Source organism: Bufo gargarizans, chromosome 3, assembly GCF_014858855.1.
Source record: "Bufo gargarizans isolate SCDJY-AF-19 chromosome 3, ASM1485885v1, whole genome shotgun sequence".
Taxonomy (NCBI): Eukaryota; Metazoa; Chordata; class Amphibia; order Anura; family Bufonidae; genus Bufo; species Bufo gargarizans.
This window is the reverse complement of record NC_058082.1, coordinates 62,326,017-62,341,342: the sequence shown is the minus strand read 5'-3', so window position 1 is coordinate 62,341,342 and position 15,326 is coordinate 62,326,017. Positions and strand designations below refer to the sequence as shown.

General features: G+C 42.1%; 1 protein-coding gene across 1 annotated transcript in view; it reads right to left on the bottom strand.

Moving 5' to 3' along the window:
• Positions 1-642: 642 nt before the first annotated feature.
• TSPAN31 (tetraspanin 31) overlaps positions 643-15,326 on the bottom strand; it is a 36,574-nt gene continuing 21,890 nt past the window's right edge. The window contains exons 4-6 of the mRNA XM_044284781.1: positions 14,049-14,189; positions 7,771-7,878; positions 643-2,662 (exon numbers count right to left, since the gene is read on the bottom strand). Coding sequence (XP_044140716.1) covers positions 2,588-2,662; positions 7,771-7,878; positions 14,049-14,189 — 324 coding nt within the window. The 3' untranslated portion in view covers positions 643-2,587. The remainder of the gene's footprint in view (positions 2,663-7,770; positions 7,879-14,048; positions 14,190-15,326) is intronic.

Sequence of the window (15,326 nt, the reverse complement as noted above, 5' to 3'; positions counted from 1 at the left end):
AAACTTGTCAGGAGCAAGCCAGTTTTCTGCTGGAGAGTGCAGGCAGAGATGTGAAAATAGCCTGAACTCAAATCGTGCACATGTGGCAAAAATGTCTTCCATTACAGATTCCTGGGCAGATGATCCACAGCAGCCCTTACACTGATCAGATGGTGAAAATCCACCTACGATATGGAGAATGTGCGTCTATCACGCGCAGCGATACTTTGCACGATGCATTTGTTACAGGGTAATTTCCATGTGACAACCTTATACCTTATAAGATGAGGTTACCTGCTCAGCAGTTTGTGTGGATCATGTGGGCCAAACCTCCATAGGACAAAGTAGTAGACCGTTACAACTACCACATTGTCAAAGAAAGTGATGACCGTACTAGGATGTCACTTTGTTTGGTGGTAGGTCCAACAGCACAGTCCGCACACTAATATCGAGAATGAAAGGGCCATGGTCCAGGTTTATCAGTGCATCCAAGCCCTATTCACTTGAAGGAAGAAATTGACTTCATCCAGCTCTTCTGCATCTGTGTCAGTACGCTTGACTTCAGTTTGTGAATCTGGGCTGCTTGCTTACTTCAGGGCACATAGAATAATAATTTAGAGACGACAAAGCTGTACACGCAGTGAAATCAGCACAAGAAACCAATTAGAGGGAGAATACTTTATTGTGTCTTAAAGCAGTTATTTGAGTAAATAACCCACATTATGTACTTTAGTAGTTTTCATGCCAATTTTAGGGAAGATTCGACCCTGGGGGACTTCTGTTTTCTAAATGCATGAGAAAGGAGCGGGATAAAACATCAGGCAGGGTTCGAGCTATTGTTTATATCCACAGAAAGTTAGTCATGATTCAGCATACAGGGAAGTCAGATCCCAGCGTCTGACGTTCTTACAGTACCAGGTCCATCTGCCGCTTTCCAGCGTTACAAAATCTTCGACACGGGTATTCTGAAGCAGAGAAATTCTGGTAGTGGCAGACTCTTCAGAAAATACAATGTACATATCTATGGATGCTGCAGGTTAATCATACCCTATAAAAACAGATGCATAAAAAACAGCACACCTAAAGCCCCATGCCAGCATTGTATCATGTTACATAGATTTCTTATAAAAAAAAACTGAATGCAGCTAAACGTCTAATTTATCATCACTGGGGCAGAACATGTTAATGGTAAGTGGCCCAACAACATTACATGCATTGGCAGAACAATCTGCTGGGTCAGGGTTTCATTGTCACTAGCTGCCCACATAAGGCCCAGAAGGTATCTCCAGTTGGGAGGCCCTTACATTATAAACATGGGGGTATCCCCCCCTCAGTTCACATTTTCAACAATGTAGGCTTCTTCTTGGAGTAGAACATGCAGGAGGATGCACAGAAATTATAGGAAGAATGATACATAAAAGTCATTCTGGAGGACAACCCCATGATTGTTGGGAGTCGAAGCCTAGGACACAAAACCAAAAAACTAGTTACCAGAACTGGGAGGTGAAGCTATAAAACGGAAAGGAATAGCATGCTCATTGCTTGTACACTATCCCCACAAATTATTGATGACCTATTCTGAGGACAGGTCATCAATATCAGATCAGCACTGGTGTCTGACTCCTGGGACCCCAGCTGATCAACTGTTCCAAGAGGCCGCTCCGTGAGTGATTAGGCCTCTTCCTAGACCAATGGCGTCATTGTACATTGGTCACGTGGACTAGGGGCAGCTCAGTCCCATGCAAGTGAAAGGGGCCGAGCGGAAATACCAAGCACAGCCACTATACGATGTAAGGCACTGTGCTTGGTAAGCTGTGAAGAGACCGCAGAGCTCCGGCCTCTTCAAACAGCTGGCACCAGGACCCCCACTGATCTCAGACCGATGACCTATCCTGAGAATAGGTCATCGATTTCAAATTCCTGAAATGACCCATTTCAGGTCTATGTAAAGGGACATTTACCTATAAATGTTCTGCAAATGCCACGAATATTTAAAAGAAAACATGAAGTATTTGATAATGTAATTGTAGCTGCTTTTACAGTCCATAATCCTGTATCAGAATTTCCAGGCCTTTATCTAATAGATTGCCGTACAATGTCATTACTGATACTTTGGTGCTAACACGGGACCTTTTACACTTCGCCATGAACATAAAAAACATCATTTCAAGAACAACTGGCATGTATCTTTACATATATGTACACCTCAACATACCCTTCATTCAATCCGCCCTTTAAAAACATGGCAAGCTATACCTCATTACAAGCAGTAAAATGAAACCGGGCAGCCGAGGGCCATAGTACAAGTATTTCAAGAACACAGATATCCTTGTACCTATTTCCCACTAAATGCTCAGCACCCCAAAACACAAACACAAAAACCTCTGTCCACATAAAAGATTTGCTAAAACTGTGGTCTACTCTGATTGCATTCCTGATAGAGCCCCCATATTGGGGAGCTTGGTCTGACTTCTTCCCCTGCCGGGTCCCTTTCTCCTAGCTAAGTGGAACGTGTGTTTTAGGGTTAGAAATTACCGGCTAAGAGACAGGACCGAAAGGGGAAAATTAAATACATGACTGAAGGGTTGTGGGAGAAGCTTCAATAATACTATAGGAAAGCGCTGGGATTTGCTCGAGGATCTTTCTGGTTTCTGTATCTGAATGCAAGCCATACACCAAGAATCTGAAAAACAAGGGGAAGAGCAAAAGGCAAAGATGGTAAAACCAATTATTACTTACATTTATCATGTACAGACCCAATACCTCATCCCATGGTCCGATTTAGGGTTCACACCACATATTTGCTGTAGAATCTGCACTGAAAATTCTGGAAAAAAAGTTCTGCACAAATGTTAGTGAATGGGGTTTGACAAACCGCATTCACTCACACAAAAAAATAAAAATAAATAAAAATTCTTCGTATGCTGCAAATATTCTAATCTGCAGCATGCCCTATCTGTTGCCAAAATGCTGCAAAATCTCCCCACAGATTTAATTCACTGCATGTGTCAGAAGTGAATTTCATTCTCGATTTTCTTGCAGAAAAATGACTTGTTACTTATTTGTGTAAGAAGTCGCTCTTCAAATAACAAAAAAAAAAAAAAAAAAAAAAAAAAAAAAAATTTATATATATATATATATATATATATATATATATATATATATATATATATATATATATATATATATATATATATATAATTGCAACGTTTCAGCTCACAATCGAGCCTTTCTCAAGGGCTTGAGAAAGGCTCGATTGTGAGCTGAAACGTTGCAATTATTTTTCACATGGGTGAATAAAGATTTCTACTTTTTTCAAGTCTTGGAGTGCTGTCCGATTCTCTACATATATAAGAAGGTGAAAGCTCATTCCTTTGGACATAGCACCTGAGCCAACAAATTGGTGCCGCCAAATCTCTTTTTCTGATTATATATATATATATATATATATATATATATATATATATATATATATATATATATATATATATATATATATATATATATATAAATTTCCTTTCTGCAAGTGAGCTGGTGTAGATTTATAGAAAACCTTTCACCATTCCTAACATGCCTGTTTTAATAGTTTCATGCATTCCCCCATGTAATAATAATTCTGGGGCCTCCATGCTGTGCCATTCCTTTATTATTTCTAATAGAAGTTAGGAATGAATTGCCAGCAGTCTGCAGCAAGGGTACAGAGGGGTGGTAACAAGTTGCACAGACTTACTCTATCCAATCAGTGCTGCCATTTCAGACTGTGCAGGTTACACCCCACTGTACCCTTACTGCAGACTGCTAGCAATTCATTCATAACTTCTAGTAGAAATAAAGGAATGGCACAACATAGAGCCATAAGAATAGATGCTCCAGAATTGTTATTACATTGGGAAAACAAAGCTATTAAAACAGGAATGTCAGGAGAGACGACAGGTCCTCTAAGTCTGTTGCAGAGTCTGCTGGAGGAAGCGCCAAACTTATGTAGGGGCCGGTTCCTCCTCCAGCAGCGCAGAGGCACTTAAAACAGATTTGAAAAATGCAGTTCTTAATAAATGTCCCACAATGTTTTTTGCGGGCCCAGCTTAGTTCTGCAATCCCTCACAATTAGCAGGTCATGTGAGCTGGGTCCATAGCCACCGGGATTCTGCTGTTTCAAACAGTAGATACCCGCAGCAAATGTATGCGATCAGCCCTACAGCTGATAGCATACATTTGACCTCGGCATCTTAGCGTCTGGAAGCTGAGATCGGGGAACTTGTTACGGTATAGTAATAGCCTGAAGCCTCAGGCAGGCTTTGGTAGCGATTACTAAAATATACCAATACAGGCCAGCAGGTGGCAGCACTGTATTGGTATTTTGTAAATAATGAACTGTTGTATGATGGCTATTTAAAAAAAAAAAAAAAAAAAAAAGTTTTTATAATTTGTTTTTCTTTCCAGTATTTAAACACAAGAAAAAGTATACAAGTGTGCTATCCATGTAATCATACTGACGTGGAGAATGAAGGAAACAGGTCAATTTTATCACACAGGGAATGCCGTTAAAAAGAAAAAAAATGCCAGAATTGCATTTTTTTCTCCACTTCTACCCCATTTAGAAAAAAAAAAAATCCAGCTCCCCTCTACATCATATGCAAAATAAATAGTGCAACTTGTCCCACAAAATAATAAGCCCTCATAGGGCTATGTGAACAGAAAAAATAAATAATAAAAAAAAAAAAAAAAAAAAGTTATGGCACTGGCAAGGCGGGGATTGAAAAACAAAAACAAGGAATATCGCAAGGTCCTCTAAGGGTTACCCAAAAAGTGAATGCAAACTGCTTGCAGCTAAAAGACATCTGTTTGCATCAGTATTGGGCCAGTTTCAGAAACGCTTTGTGTGGGAGTGTGGATTCCCACAGTGAACTCATTATTTATAATGCTGTTGGTCTCTGCCCCACCTGAACTCTAATGATTGACACTGACAGTATTATGAGAGTACAAATCATTACAGTTGGTCGGGCAGAGACACACAGCATTATAAAATCATTATAATGCTATGAGGTCCTGTCAAACGAGCAAAGTTCTCTACAGGAATTTATGCTCCCAACACAGAGCATGTTTCATGTAGTGAAAGCGCTTGTATGGTCAACTGGTCTTAGGCCTCATGCACACGACCGTTTTTTTTTAAGGTCCGCAAAAACGGGGTCCGTAGGTCCGTGATCCGTGACCGTTTTTTCGTCCGTGGGTCTTCCTTGTTTTTTGGAGGATCCACGGACATGTAAAATGAAAAAAAAATCTAAGTCAAGTTTGCCATTCAAATGATAGGAAAAAACGGACACGGATCACGGACACGGATCACGGACACGGATGACAATCTTGTGTGCATCCGTGATTTTCACGGACCCATTGACTTGAATGGGTCCGTGAACCGTTGGCCGTGAAAAAAATAGGACAGGTCATATTTTTTTCACGGCCAGGAAAAACGGATCACGGATGCGGCTGCCAAACGGTGCAGTTTCCGATTTTTCCACGGACCCATTGAAAGTCAATGGGTCCGCAAAAAAAAACGGAAAACGGCACAACGGCCACGGATGCACACAACGGTCGTGTGCATGAGGCCTTAGACAGACTTACATGTTAAAAAAAAAAAAAGGTTGCTATCTGTTGGGTATCTGATAAACGGATCTGCTAAATGGATGATAAAAATGTGATGTGAGCAGTAAAGCAACTAGCCACTCAAAAGGATTTGTGAATGCTTGTGACCATTTGGAGGGCAATCCAACACGTACGCTTCAGTCCAGAACATGGACCTTCTTCAGATATGGATTGCAGTGGTATACACGGAGTAAACATAAATGATGCAGTGATGGAGAGTGGAGATTCCCACTAGGAGCAGGCCTATGTGTGGACAAGAAGTCAGTTTCTCTAAATTATTTCTCCATGGGAGTCATAGGAATAAATAGAGAAACTGACTGCCTGTTCACACATAAGACAATGAGGGGCAGTCGTTAAAGGGATTCTGTCACCAAGTTTTGGGCTATAGAGCTGCGGACATGCACGGCTAGATAGCCGCTAGCATGTCCGCAATATACCTGTCCTATAGGGCTGTGTGCTTTTAATTTCTTTAAAAAAGGATTTTATAGATATGTAAATTAGTCTTGTAGGTGTCCAAGGGGCTGCACTAACCTTCCTGGAGCCCAGCCACGCCCGCCTGTGAAGGAGCCCAGCACCGCCTATGTCCTCCGAATCTCCTCCTTTCTTCACAGTTATATTGCCGTAATCTCGCGATGCGCAGTTCCTTCCATGAGGCTGATGCCAGCACAGGGAAGGAACACTGCACCGGCACTGCGCATGCGCAAGTTTGTGCATGCGCGAGATTACGGCAATCTATAGTTGATGAAAGGAGGAGATTCGGAGGACATAGGCGGTGCTGGGCTCCTTCACAGGCGGGCGTGGCTGGGCTCCAGGAAGGTTAGTACAGCTCCTTGGACACCTACAAGACTAATTTACATATCTATAAAATCCTTTTTTAAAGAAAATAAAAGCACACAGCCCTATAGGACAGGTATATTGCGGACATGCTAGCGGCGATCTAGCCGTGCACATCCGCAGCTCTATAGCCCAAAACTTGGCGACAGAATCCCTTTAACCCATTTCCACTATTACTGTGGTTTTAAAAAGTCACAAATTTGCACCACAATTTGCAACTTTTTGAGCATCCCTCAATTTTTCTGAAGTGGCGATAAAAGGGGCGTGGTTTCTTTTATGGTGCACGGAGCGCAAGAGAAGCGCCTATATTATTAAGAGGCATCGGCATCTGCCTCTCAATAAAATAGGTGCATCTCACTCTAGGGCAGGGGGATCAAGAATGGAGTACTGGAACATCATTCTTGATAAATGTCCCCCACCGTGTCATCATACATGTATCATTGTGTATGGCTGACTTTACAGAATGGTCCATATCTGTGGAGGGATCAATGTGCAAAGCTTCCATCACAGACTATGATTTGATAAGTAAAGTGGCATGCAACACAGTACTAATTTTCCTGTCTAAACAAGAGACACCACAGTGGACCCAAAAGCGTTCTTTTAGAATCCAAGGGGGTCCTTGAGCACCAGATCCAGCAAAGCCCCGATAGAAAGTATACAAGGAGGAAGTAGTTCTCCCCTAAACACAAAAAACCCAACACTGCTGACATTTGCAGCCGATCACATTTGCTTATACTATATGTCACAGCAGTGACGTATTGTTTAAGCAGATGTGAATGCTGAGGACTGTGACTGGCTGCAGCGGTAATGGGACCATGCCACTTGCTGGTCCTGTGAGGACTGGAAGCGTCCAGGAACAGGGCAGTGTTGTGGACAGGTGGATTTTTTAATTAATTTTTTTATGGGTCACTTGTTAGGACCATAGGGGCTGTCAGCTCCTAGGCCGAAAAAAACCCTTTAACACCTTCTTCCTGTATGCATTTTGCACATTAATGAACAATTTATTTTTATTTTTTCATTTTTGCATTCCAAGAGCTACAACTTTATTTTTCCCAAGTTTTTATGTTCACTTTGCGGCATAAATAACATAATAAGTTTACTCTCTGGGTCGGTATGATTCCACGCAATGTATTTTTGGTATGACTGTAGTGCTTACTCTAGGCCGTGGCCTAGAATAAGGCCCCTCAATGACTGGCGTGAAGAGGCATATTGGCAGTCATTAAGGGGTTAAGCTTTGGTGAAAACTCACTTGAACAACATAGCTTGTCCTTGAAAGGGGATGCCATTTACAATACTGCACCACTTAGGAAACCATGTTACCTCAGTAAAGCTGAAGAAGAGTCCAACACCTCCAAGGATTTTGAGGGCTTCACCAGCATGGGTCAACATTTTGTTACCGCACGTCTCACATGTGGTTTTTTTACACTCCTAAAAGTAAAAATAAATAAAAAATAAGCAAATAAATGAGCGAGGAAGTGTCTGGCTGTGCCATAGCAAGGATCAATCATTAAAGTCCATGCTTGATGGGACATTCAAAAACTGGTTACTAGGCCTTGTAGAATCATGAACCCCAAACTGCCAAAAATAAATGGGTAACATGAATTCTTAGAACTAAATAACATTAATAATTCGGTACATGGGTAGAATTCTTGCCCCTCTCCCCTTCAATCACATCCCTATCCGTCCCTTGAGTAAACTTGTATTTTTTTTAAACTGTACTATGTAACGCCTGTCCATGATATGAAAACTAACTTTTGATCTGATACCAGAACTGACCTGCATAAAGGAACACTCTAGGTAAGACAGAAACCTTTACGGGTTACACAGCAACTTTGCCTTCAAAAAATGTCACGTATCAGAGTTTTGAAAAAAAGTTTTCATAATGGCTCTGCTTCTTTGTGCAATCATAACTGAAGGAACAGTTATGTTTGGGCTTCCCTTATGTTTTTCTCAGCTATATTATGACCTGTTTCAGCTGCACAGCTAGATGCATTTCACTCAGAAACAGGGGGCATCTCCCTTCTGCCAGAACTGTCCAGCTGTGACATCCTTTACCTTACTTCCCACTATGTTTTCTGCTCCGGAGCTCACAGAACAGATAAGGAGGGATAAATCACACTTACAGACACACAGAAGGCTCCTGTGTTGTTCAGAGGCTGTGTACAAGAAGTTCTCTCAGGCTCAGAATCTCAGATAGCTCTGACCCCCACCCCCCCACACTTCCTCTCAGCCGTCTTCTGAGTCTGTTGCCAGGGATGGATCTTGCCTGACAACAGGCAGTGGACTGCAACTTAGGTAGAAGTAAGACCCCTAGTGACTGATTTTACACCTTTTTTTTTTATATATATATATTTTTTTTTTTTGGTGGATGCAGGCATATTTTTGAAATAACGAAATTTAGAAATTTTTTAGTTTCACCATGCTCTACTAAATGAGCTGAAATTGTTTGAAAAGTACAATGACTCTTTAAACCATAATGGGGGTCGCAGTGTAATTTGCAATGCATAAGGGAATACACAGCAGATTCTCCATACAGCAATGGTCTGAACTGAATCTTAGATACTATCAATTTTAAAGGGGATATCCAGTAATACATAAAGATGATCTATCCTCAGGTCCAAGTCCCGGCACCTCCGTCATTCCGCTATTAAGGGTATCTCTCCCAAGCACAACGTGTATAGTGGCTGTGCTTGCTATTGCAGCCCAGGCCCATTTATGTCAAAGGAGCTGAGCTGCAATGAGGCCATGTGACCAATGTACAGTGACGTCAAATGGCCTAGGAAGAGGCCGCGGCACTCACGGAGCTCCAGCCTCTTCCTACAGCTGATCGGCGGAGATCCTGGGTGTTGGACCCCCACCAATCTGATATTGATGACCTATTCTGTGGAAAGACATTCAAATAGTAGGTGACGGCAGCATCTTTCTCCATAAATTCTTTATTAGTAATCTCTCCATGAAAAATATACAAAAAAGGCCAATAGCAGCAGCACAGTAGTCTGTCGAGCCTGGTATGTAGTGCTCACTCCAGGTATTTCTAGAACTAAAAAGGTGACACCCACAATTCACATAACCAATCACAATGGGTATATTATTCACATACACCTAGCTTAAAAAGCTACAATAAGGATTCACCCACTAGTGATTATCCTCAATATACACCTGTGCTTCATCGTGCCAATGAGAATATCCACCAATGGACACCTCACCTCATGTATCCCGTCACAGCCTGACGTCTCTGGTTTCTCAAAGCGCATGTCTCGCATATGACGTGCCCCGCTGTATCTCCGCCCTATCAGATGAAGTCATCGCAACTACGATTACATGTACGCTGTCCAGTTTCCCCTCAGGTTGACTCGTCAGACGTCCACTACAATATCCGCACAATCGCAAAAGCTATTAATCCCACGCTCCTCCCCGGAGTCTGTGGGTCATGTGCTTAAAAGGGAACCTGTCACCGGGATTTTGTGTATAGAGCTGAGGACATGGGTTGCTAGATGGCCGCTAGCACATCCGCAATACCCAGTCCCCATAGCTCTGTGTGCTTTTATTGTGTCAAAAAAACAATTTGATACATATGCAAATGAACCCGAGATAAGTCCTGTAGGTGAGATGAGTCAGGGACAGGACTCCTCTCAGGTTAATTTGGGTTTTTTGACACAATAAAAGCACACAGAGCTATGGGGACTGGGTATTGCGGATGTGCTAGCGGCCATCTAGCAGCCCATGTCCTCAGCTCTATGCGCAAAATCCCGGTGACAGGTTCCCTTTAAATACCAATCACATGATCGGGTCACGTACTTACCGCCGGTCAATCTAGCCGGCGTCTAACGCCAAAAGCATCACGTTGCCTAGACAACCAATGTTAAATATTATAATAAATGAGATCAAAAGGATCGGGAACAATCAAATCCAATGTGTTGTCTGACCGACTATTCCTCGCTATTGGGGGAGCTGGATACCCCCATACACATTAAATGGACAAAACAGTCTCACTACAAATTGGCAGGGTTCAGCTGTCATTCGTTTGATGCTTAACCCCTTAAGGACACAGCCCTATTTCACCTTAAGGACCAGGCCATTTTTTGCAAATCTGACCAGTGTCACTTTAAGTGGTGATAACTTAAACACTTTGACTTATCCAGGCCATTCTGAGATTGTTTTTTCGTCACATATTGTACTTCATGACAATGCTAAAATTGGGTCAAAAAATAAAAAAATACCTATTTTACCAAAAAAATTGGAAAAATTTGCAAATTTCAAAGTTTCAGTTTCTCTACTTCTGTAATGCATAGTAATACCCCCCAAAATTGTGATGACTTAACATTCCCCATATGTCTACTTCATGTTTGAATTATTTTGGGAATGATATTTTATTTTTTGGGGATGTTACAAGGCTTAGAAGTTTAGAAGCAAATCTTTCAGAAATTTTCAAAAACCCAATTTTTAGGGACCACTACAGGTCTGAAGTCACTTTGCGAGGCTTACATAATAGAAACCGCCCAAAAATGACCCGATTCTATAAACTACACCCCTCAAGGTATTCAAAACTGATTTTACAAACTTTGTTAACCCTTTAGGTGTTGCACAAGATTTAATGGAAAATAGAGATACAATTTCAAAATTTCACTTTTTTGGCAGATTTTCCATTTTAATATTTTTTTTCCAGTTACAAAGCAAGGGTTAACAGCCAAACAAAACTCATTATTTATGGCCCTGTTTCTGTAGTTTACAGAAACACCCCATATGTGGTCGTAAACCGCTGTATGGAAACACGGCAGGGCGCAGAAGGAAAGGAATGCCATACGGTTTTTGGAAGGCAGATTTTGCTGGACTGGTTTTTTGACACCATGTCCCATTTGAAGCCCCCCTGATGCACCCCTAGAGTAGAAACTCCCAAAAAGTGACCCCATTTTAGAAACTACAGGATAGGGTGGCAGTTTTGTTGGTACTAGTTTAGGGTACATATGATTTTTGGTTGCTCTATATTACACTTTTTGTGCGGCAAGGTAACAAGAAATAGCTTTTTTGGCCCTTTTTTTTTGCTATAACATTCATCTGACAGGTTAGATCATGTGGTAATTTTATAGAGCAGGTTGTCACGGACGCGGTGATACCTAATATGTATACAATTTTTTTTATTTATGTAAGTTTTATACAATAACTTCATTTTTAAAACCAAAAAAGTGTTTTAGTGTCTCCATAGTCTAAGAGCCATAGTTTTTTCAGTTTTTGGGCAATTATCTTGAGTAGGGTCTAATTTTTTGCGGGATCAGATGACGGTTTGGGGTGCATATGACTTTTTGATCGCTTGCTATTACACTTTTTGTGACGTAACATGGCAAAAAATTGCTTTTTTTTTTTTTACACAGTTTTTTTTTATTTTTTTTACGGCGGTCACCTAATATGTATACTTTATTTTTATTTATGTAAGTTTGACACAATGATTTTTTTTTTATTTTTTTTGTTTCAAAAATGAAAACATGTTTTAGTGTTTCCATAGTCTAAGAGCCATAGTTTTTTTCAGTTTTTGGGCGATTATCTTGAGTAGGGTCTTTTGCAGGATGCGATGAGGTTTTGCAGGATGAGATGACAGTTTGATTGGTACTATTTTGGCGTACATGCAACTTTTTTGATCACTTTTATTACCCTTTTTTGGGAAGTAAGGTGGGCAAAATTTCAATTTTCTCATAGTTTTTATTTTTATGGAGTTCACCATGCGGGGAAAGTAACATGACCGTTTTATAGATCAGGTCGTTACGGACGCGGCGATACCCAATATGTGTAGTGTATTTTTTTTTTTTAATTTTTATTCAGTGATAAATGTTTTTTTTTTTTTATCTTAACTTTTTTTTTACATTTTTTTGACCCAGACCCACTTGGTTCTTGAAGATCCAGTGGGTCTGATGTCTGCATAATACAGTACAGAACCCTATATAGGGTTCTGTACTGCATTTTACTTACACTGAACAGATCTATGCTTTTAGCATAGATCTGTTCAGCACCATGGACAGCAGGACATCTGAGCAGGCGTCCTGTTGCCATGGGAACCTTCCCTGTCTGCCACAACTTCGCAGACGGGGAAGGGTGAGTACGGGGCTGCGGGGGGCTCTCTCCCTCTCCATCGGGGGGCTGCAAAGGCACAGCAGCCCCCCGATGGAGAGGGAGGGAGCTCCCTGACCGATGACCGTTAACCTTTTCCATACAGCGGTCCATACGGACCGCGGTATGGAAAGGGTTAAACGGCTGACATCTGCGCAGATGTCAGCCGTTTATACCAGGGTGTCAGCAATGTGCTGGCACCCTGGTATAACCCACTAGAAGCCAACGAATTTTCAAGGGGAGGAGGGCAGGGGATCGCGATCCCGCCTGCCGCACCGCCCGCCTCCCGCAACGCCCCCACCGCTTGCGACACCCCCTCTGCACCACCGCCGGCATCAAATCGTGCAGGGGTGCAGGTGAAAATTCTTGATTTTAGGCACTCTAAAGTTTCTGATCCCCGATCAGAAACTGCAAAAAGCGCAGCAAACCGCAGGTCTGAATTGACCTGCGGTTTGCTGCGATCGCCGACACATGATTTCAGCCGGCATCCTGTTCAGATTAACCCCTGGGGCGCCGGAATGCATATTTTTTTATTTTATTTATCATTTTCTTCTTCTCATTACAATATGACATAGATAGGGAGTAGACATTACAATCATACAAATATACACCATCATGAGTTACAAAGATGTACCATAACAGTTTTTCCCCAGCCAATTTACTTTTGCTTCGCACTTCATACAAAAACCCAAAGAAAAAAGAAACCTCCCCCCCCCCCCCCCCCAACACGTGCCAGCATCAGCCCTTTTTCCCATTTCCTTTCAATTTCTCTGTCCGCCCCAATTCTTCTAATATCTCCCAGCACTGCTATACTGATCTCCAGAGGTGCAGATTTTCTTGTCTCTCTCCCGAGATGCTGGAAAACTTGGGTCCAGTACCCCTGTACGATCGAGCAAAACCAAAAAATCAGCCCTCTCCTTTCCACACTTCCAGCATTTTGCCTCCCCTGTTTTGTACATCTTACTCAGCACCCTGGGGGTAATATAGGTCCGGTGGAGGATAAAAAACTGCGTCAATCGGAAGCCACTCGAGATGGTACTCCTTTTAACATTTTTGTATATACTTCTCCAATCCAGAGTTAAGGGTTCCATCTCTTGTGCCCATTTCTTTTCACTATTGAATCTAATCACCCCCCCCTAAACCTTTCTTTATTTTTTTATAAATCTGTGAGATTGATACTTTACTCCCTATTCCCTGATAACAAAATCTGAGTATTTCATAGTAAAATATTTAAAGTTAGGACGTACCGGTACGTCCTGTGTCCTTAAGGACTCGGGAAACAGGGCGTACCGGTACGCCCTGTGTCCTTAAGGGGTTAAGGCCAACTTTACTTTACTGTGAAATGTCCGATTTTTGTGCGATAATTAGTATTAGTATTTAGTAGGGAAACAAAATGTAAAAATTGGAAAATGGTCTCCAGGGAATAATCCAGCTCTGGTCATAACAGTAAAGAATGGAAACCACCATCAACATTGCCTACAAGAGATGGGAGCGCTCACCGCAGTGCAGAGTGAAAACTCTTCTTTAAACTGTGCATATTTGTCTGTGGTGTTCAACCATCCACAACAGTTCACATTCTTCTCCATCTCTCTCCTGGTCACGTTGCCCATACTGGTCCATGCTTCGTTCAGAAACCGCTCCTGCAGAAAGCAAAGTGGTGCAGGTCACAGATGAGGTGGGGGAGCTGAGGGCATCCAAAATGCATGGTAACAAGTGTACTGCACCAGGGGTCAAGTCCTGGGAAAAAAAGTGTGGGAACTCACCCAAGATCCACTGCAACCCCCCCCCCCCCCCCCTCCAAAAAAAAAAAAAAAAAGCACAGAAAATCTAGCACGCTGTAATTTGTGTAGCTGCGGACTGAGCCAAATGTACACATTGTGATCAAAACGCAATATCATAGTGCCATCCTCTCCCCCTGTCCCCTAATGTGCCAGTATCAAGTTCCTCTCTCCTACCCCCTTCATGTGCCAGTATCATGGCGCCAATAGCCCGCCTCCCCCGTGGCAGTAAAGTAACAGTCCGGTATTTAAAAAAAAAAAAACACTTTTAGAAAAGTTTGTCCTGGGATTCGAACTCATGACCCCTACACATCAGAGGCAAGGCATATGCCCTCACAGCTATGAAAGCTGTCTAGCTAGTTACTTAAAAAAATTTATATATAAGACTTCTACTGTAGGTAACTTTGCCCACTGTGTATGGATGTAGCAGAGCTGGGTGTGTTGGGGCAGCTGTCATGTGTATGGTTGTACACTAGGTATCAGTACACTAGGTATAAGTAGAAGTCTTATATTTATTTTTATATAAAGCAACTACCTAGACAGCTTTCATGGCTGTGAGGGTAAATGCCTTGCCTCTGATGTGTAGAGGTTGTGAGTTCGAATCCCAGGACAAACTTTTCTGAAAGACATTCTAAATGATCTCCTATGTGTCAGCTGCGAATGCTCTGCCCGAAGTGACTGAACATACTCGCAGCGTATCAGGCCGACAGAAGAAATGAAGGAGATTATGTCAGTAGGGGGCAGGGCGCCATGAGAGGAGTCACAGCAGGCAGCAGCACAGACAGCTGTGAAGCTGCTTCACCCCTGGCTTGAGGATAAAAGGGAACGGCGTTCCTGCCATGAAAAAAGTGCAGGAACGCCGTTCCCCCTGCACATTGTTATACTGCAGCTTTACAACATGCAAGTGATGAAAGCTTCTAATCTACAATGTGGCCATGAAACCCATCTCAACTTACTGAGCATAACTGGTCAGGACATCTAGAAAGATGTCTGCACATA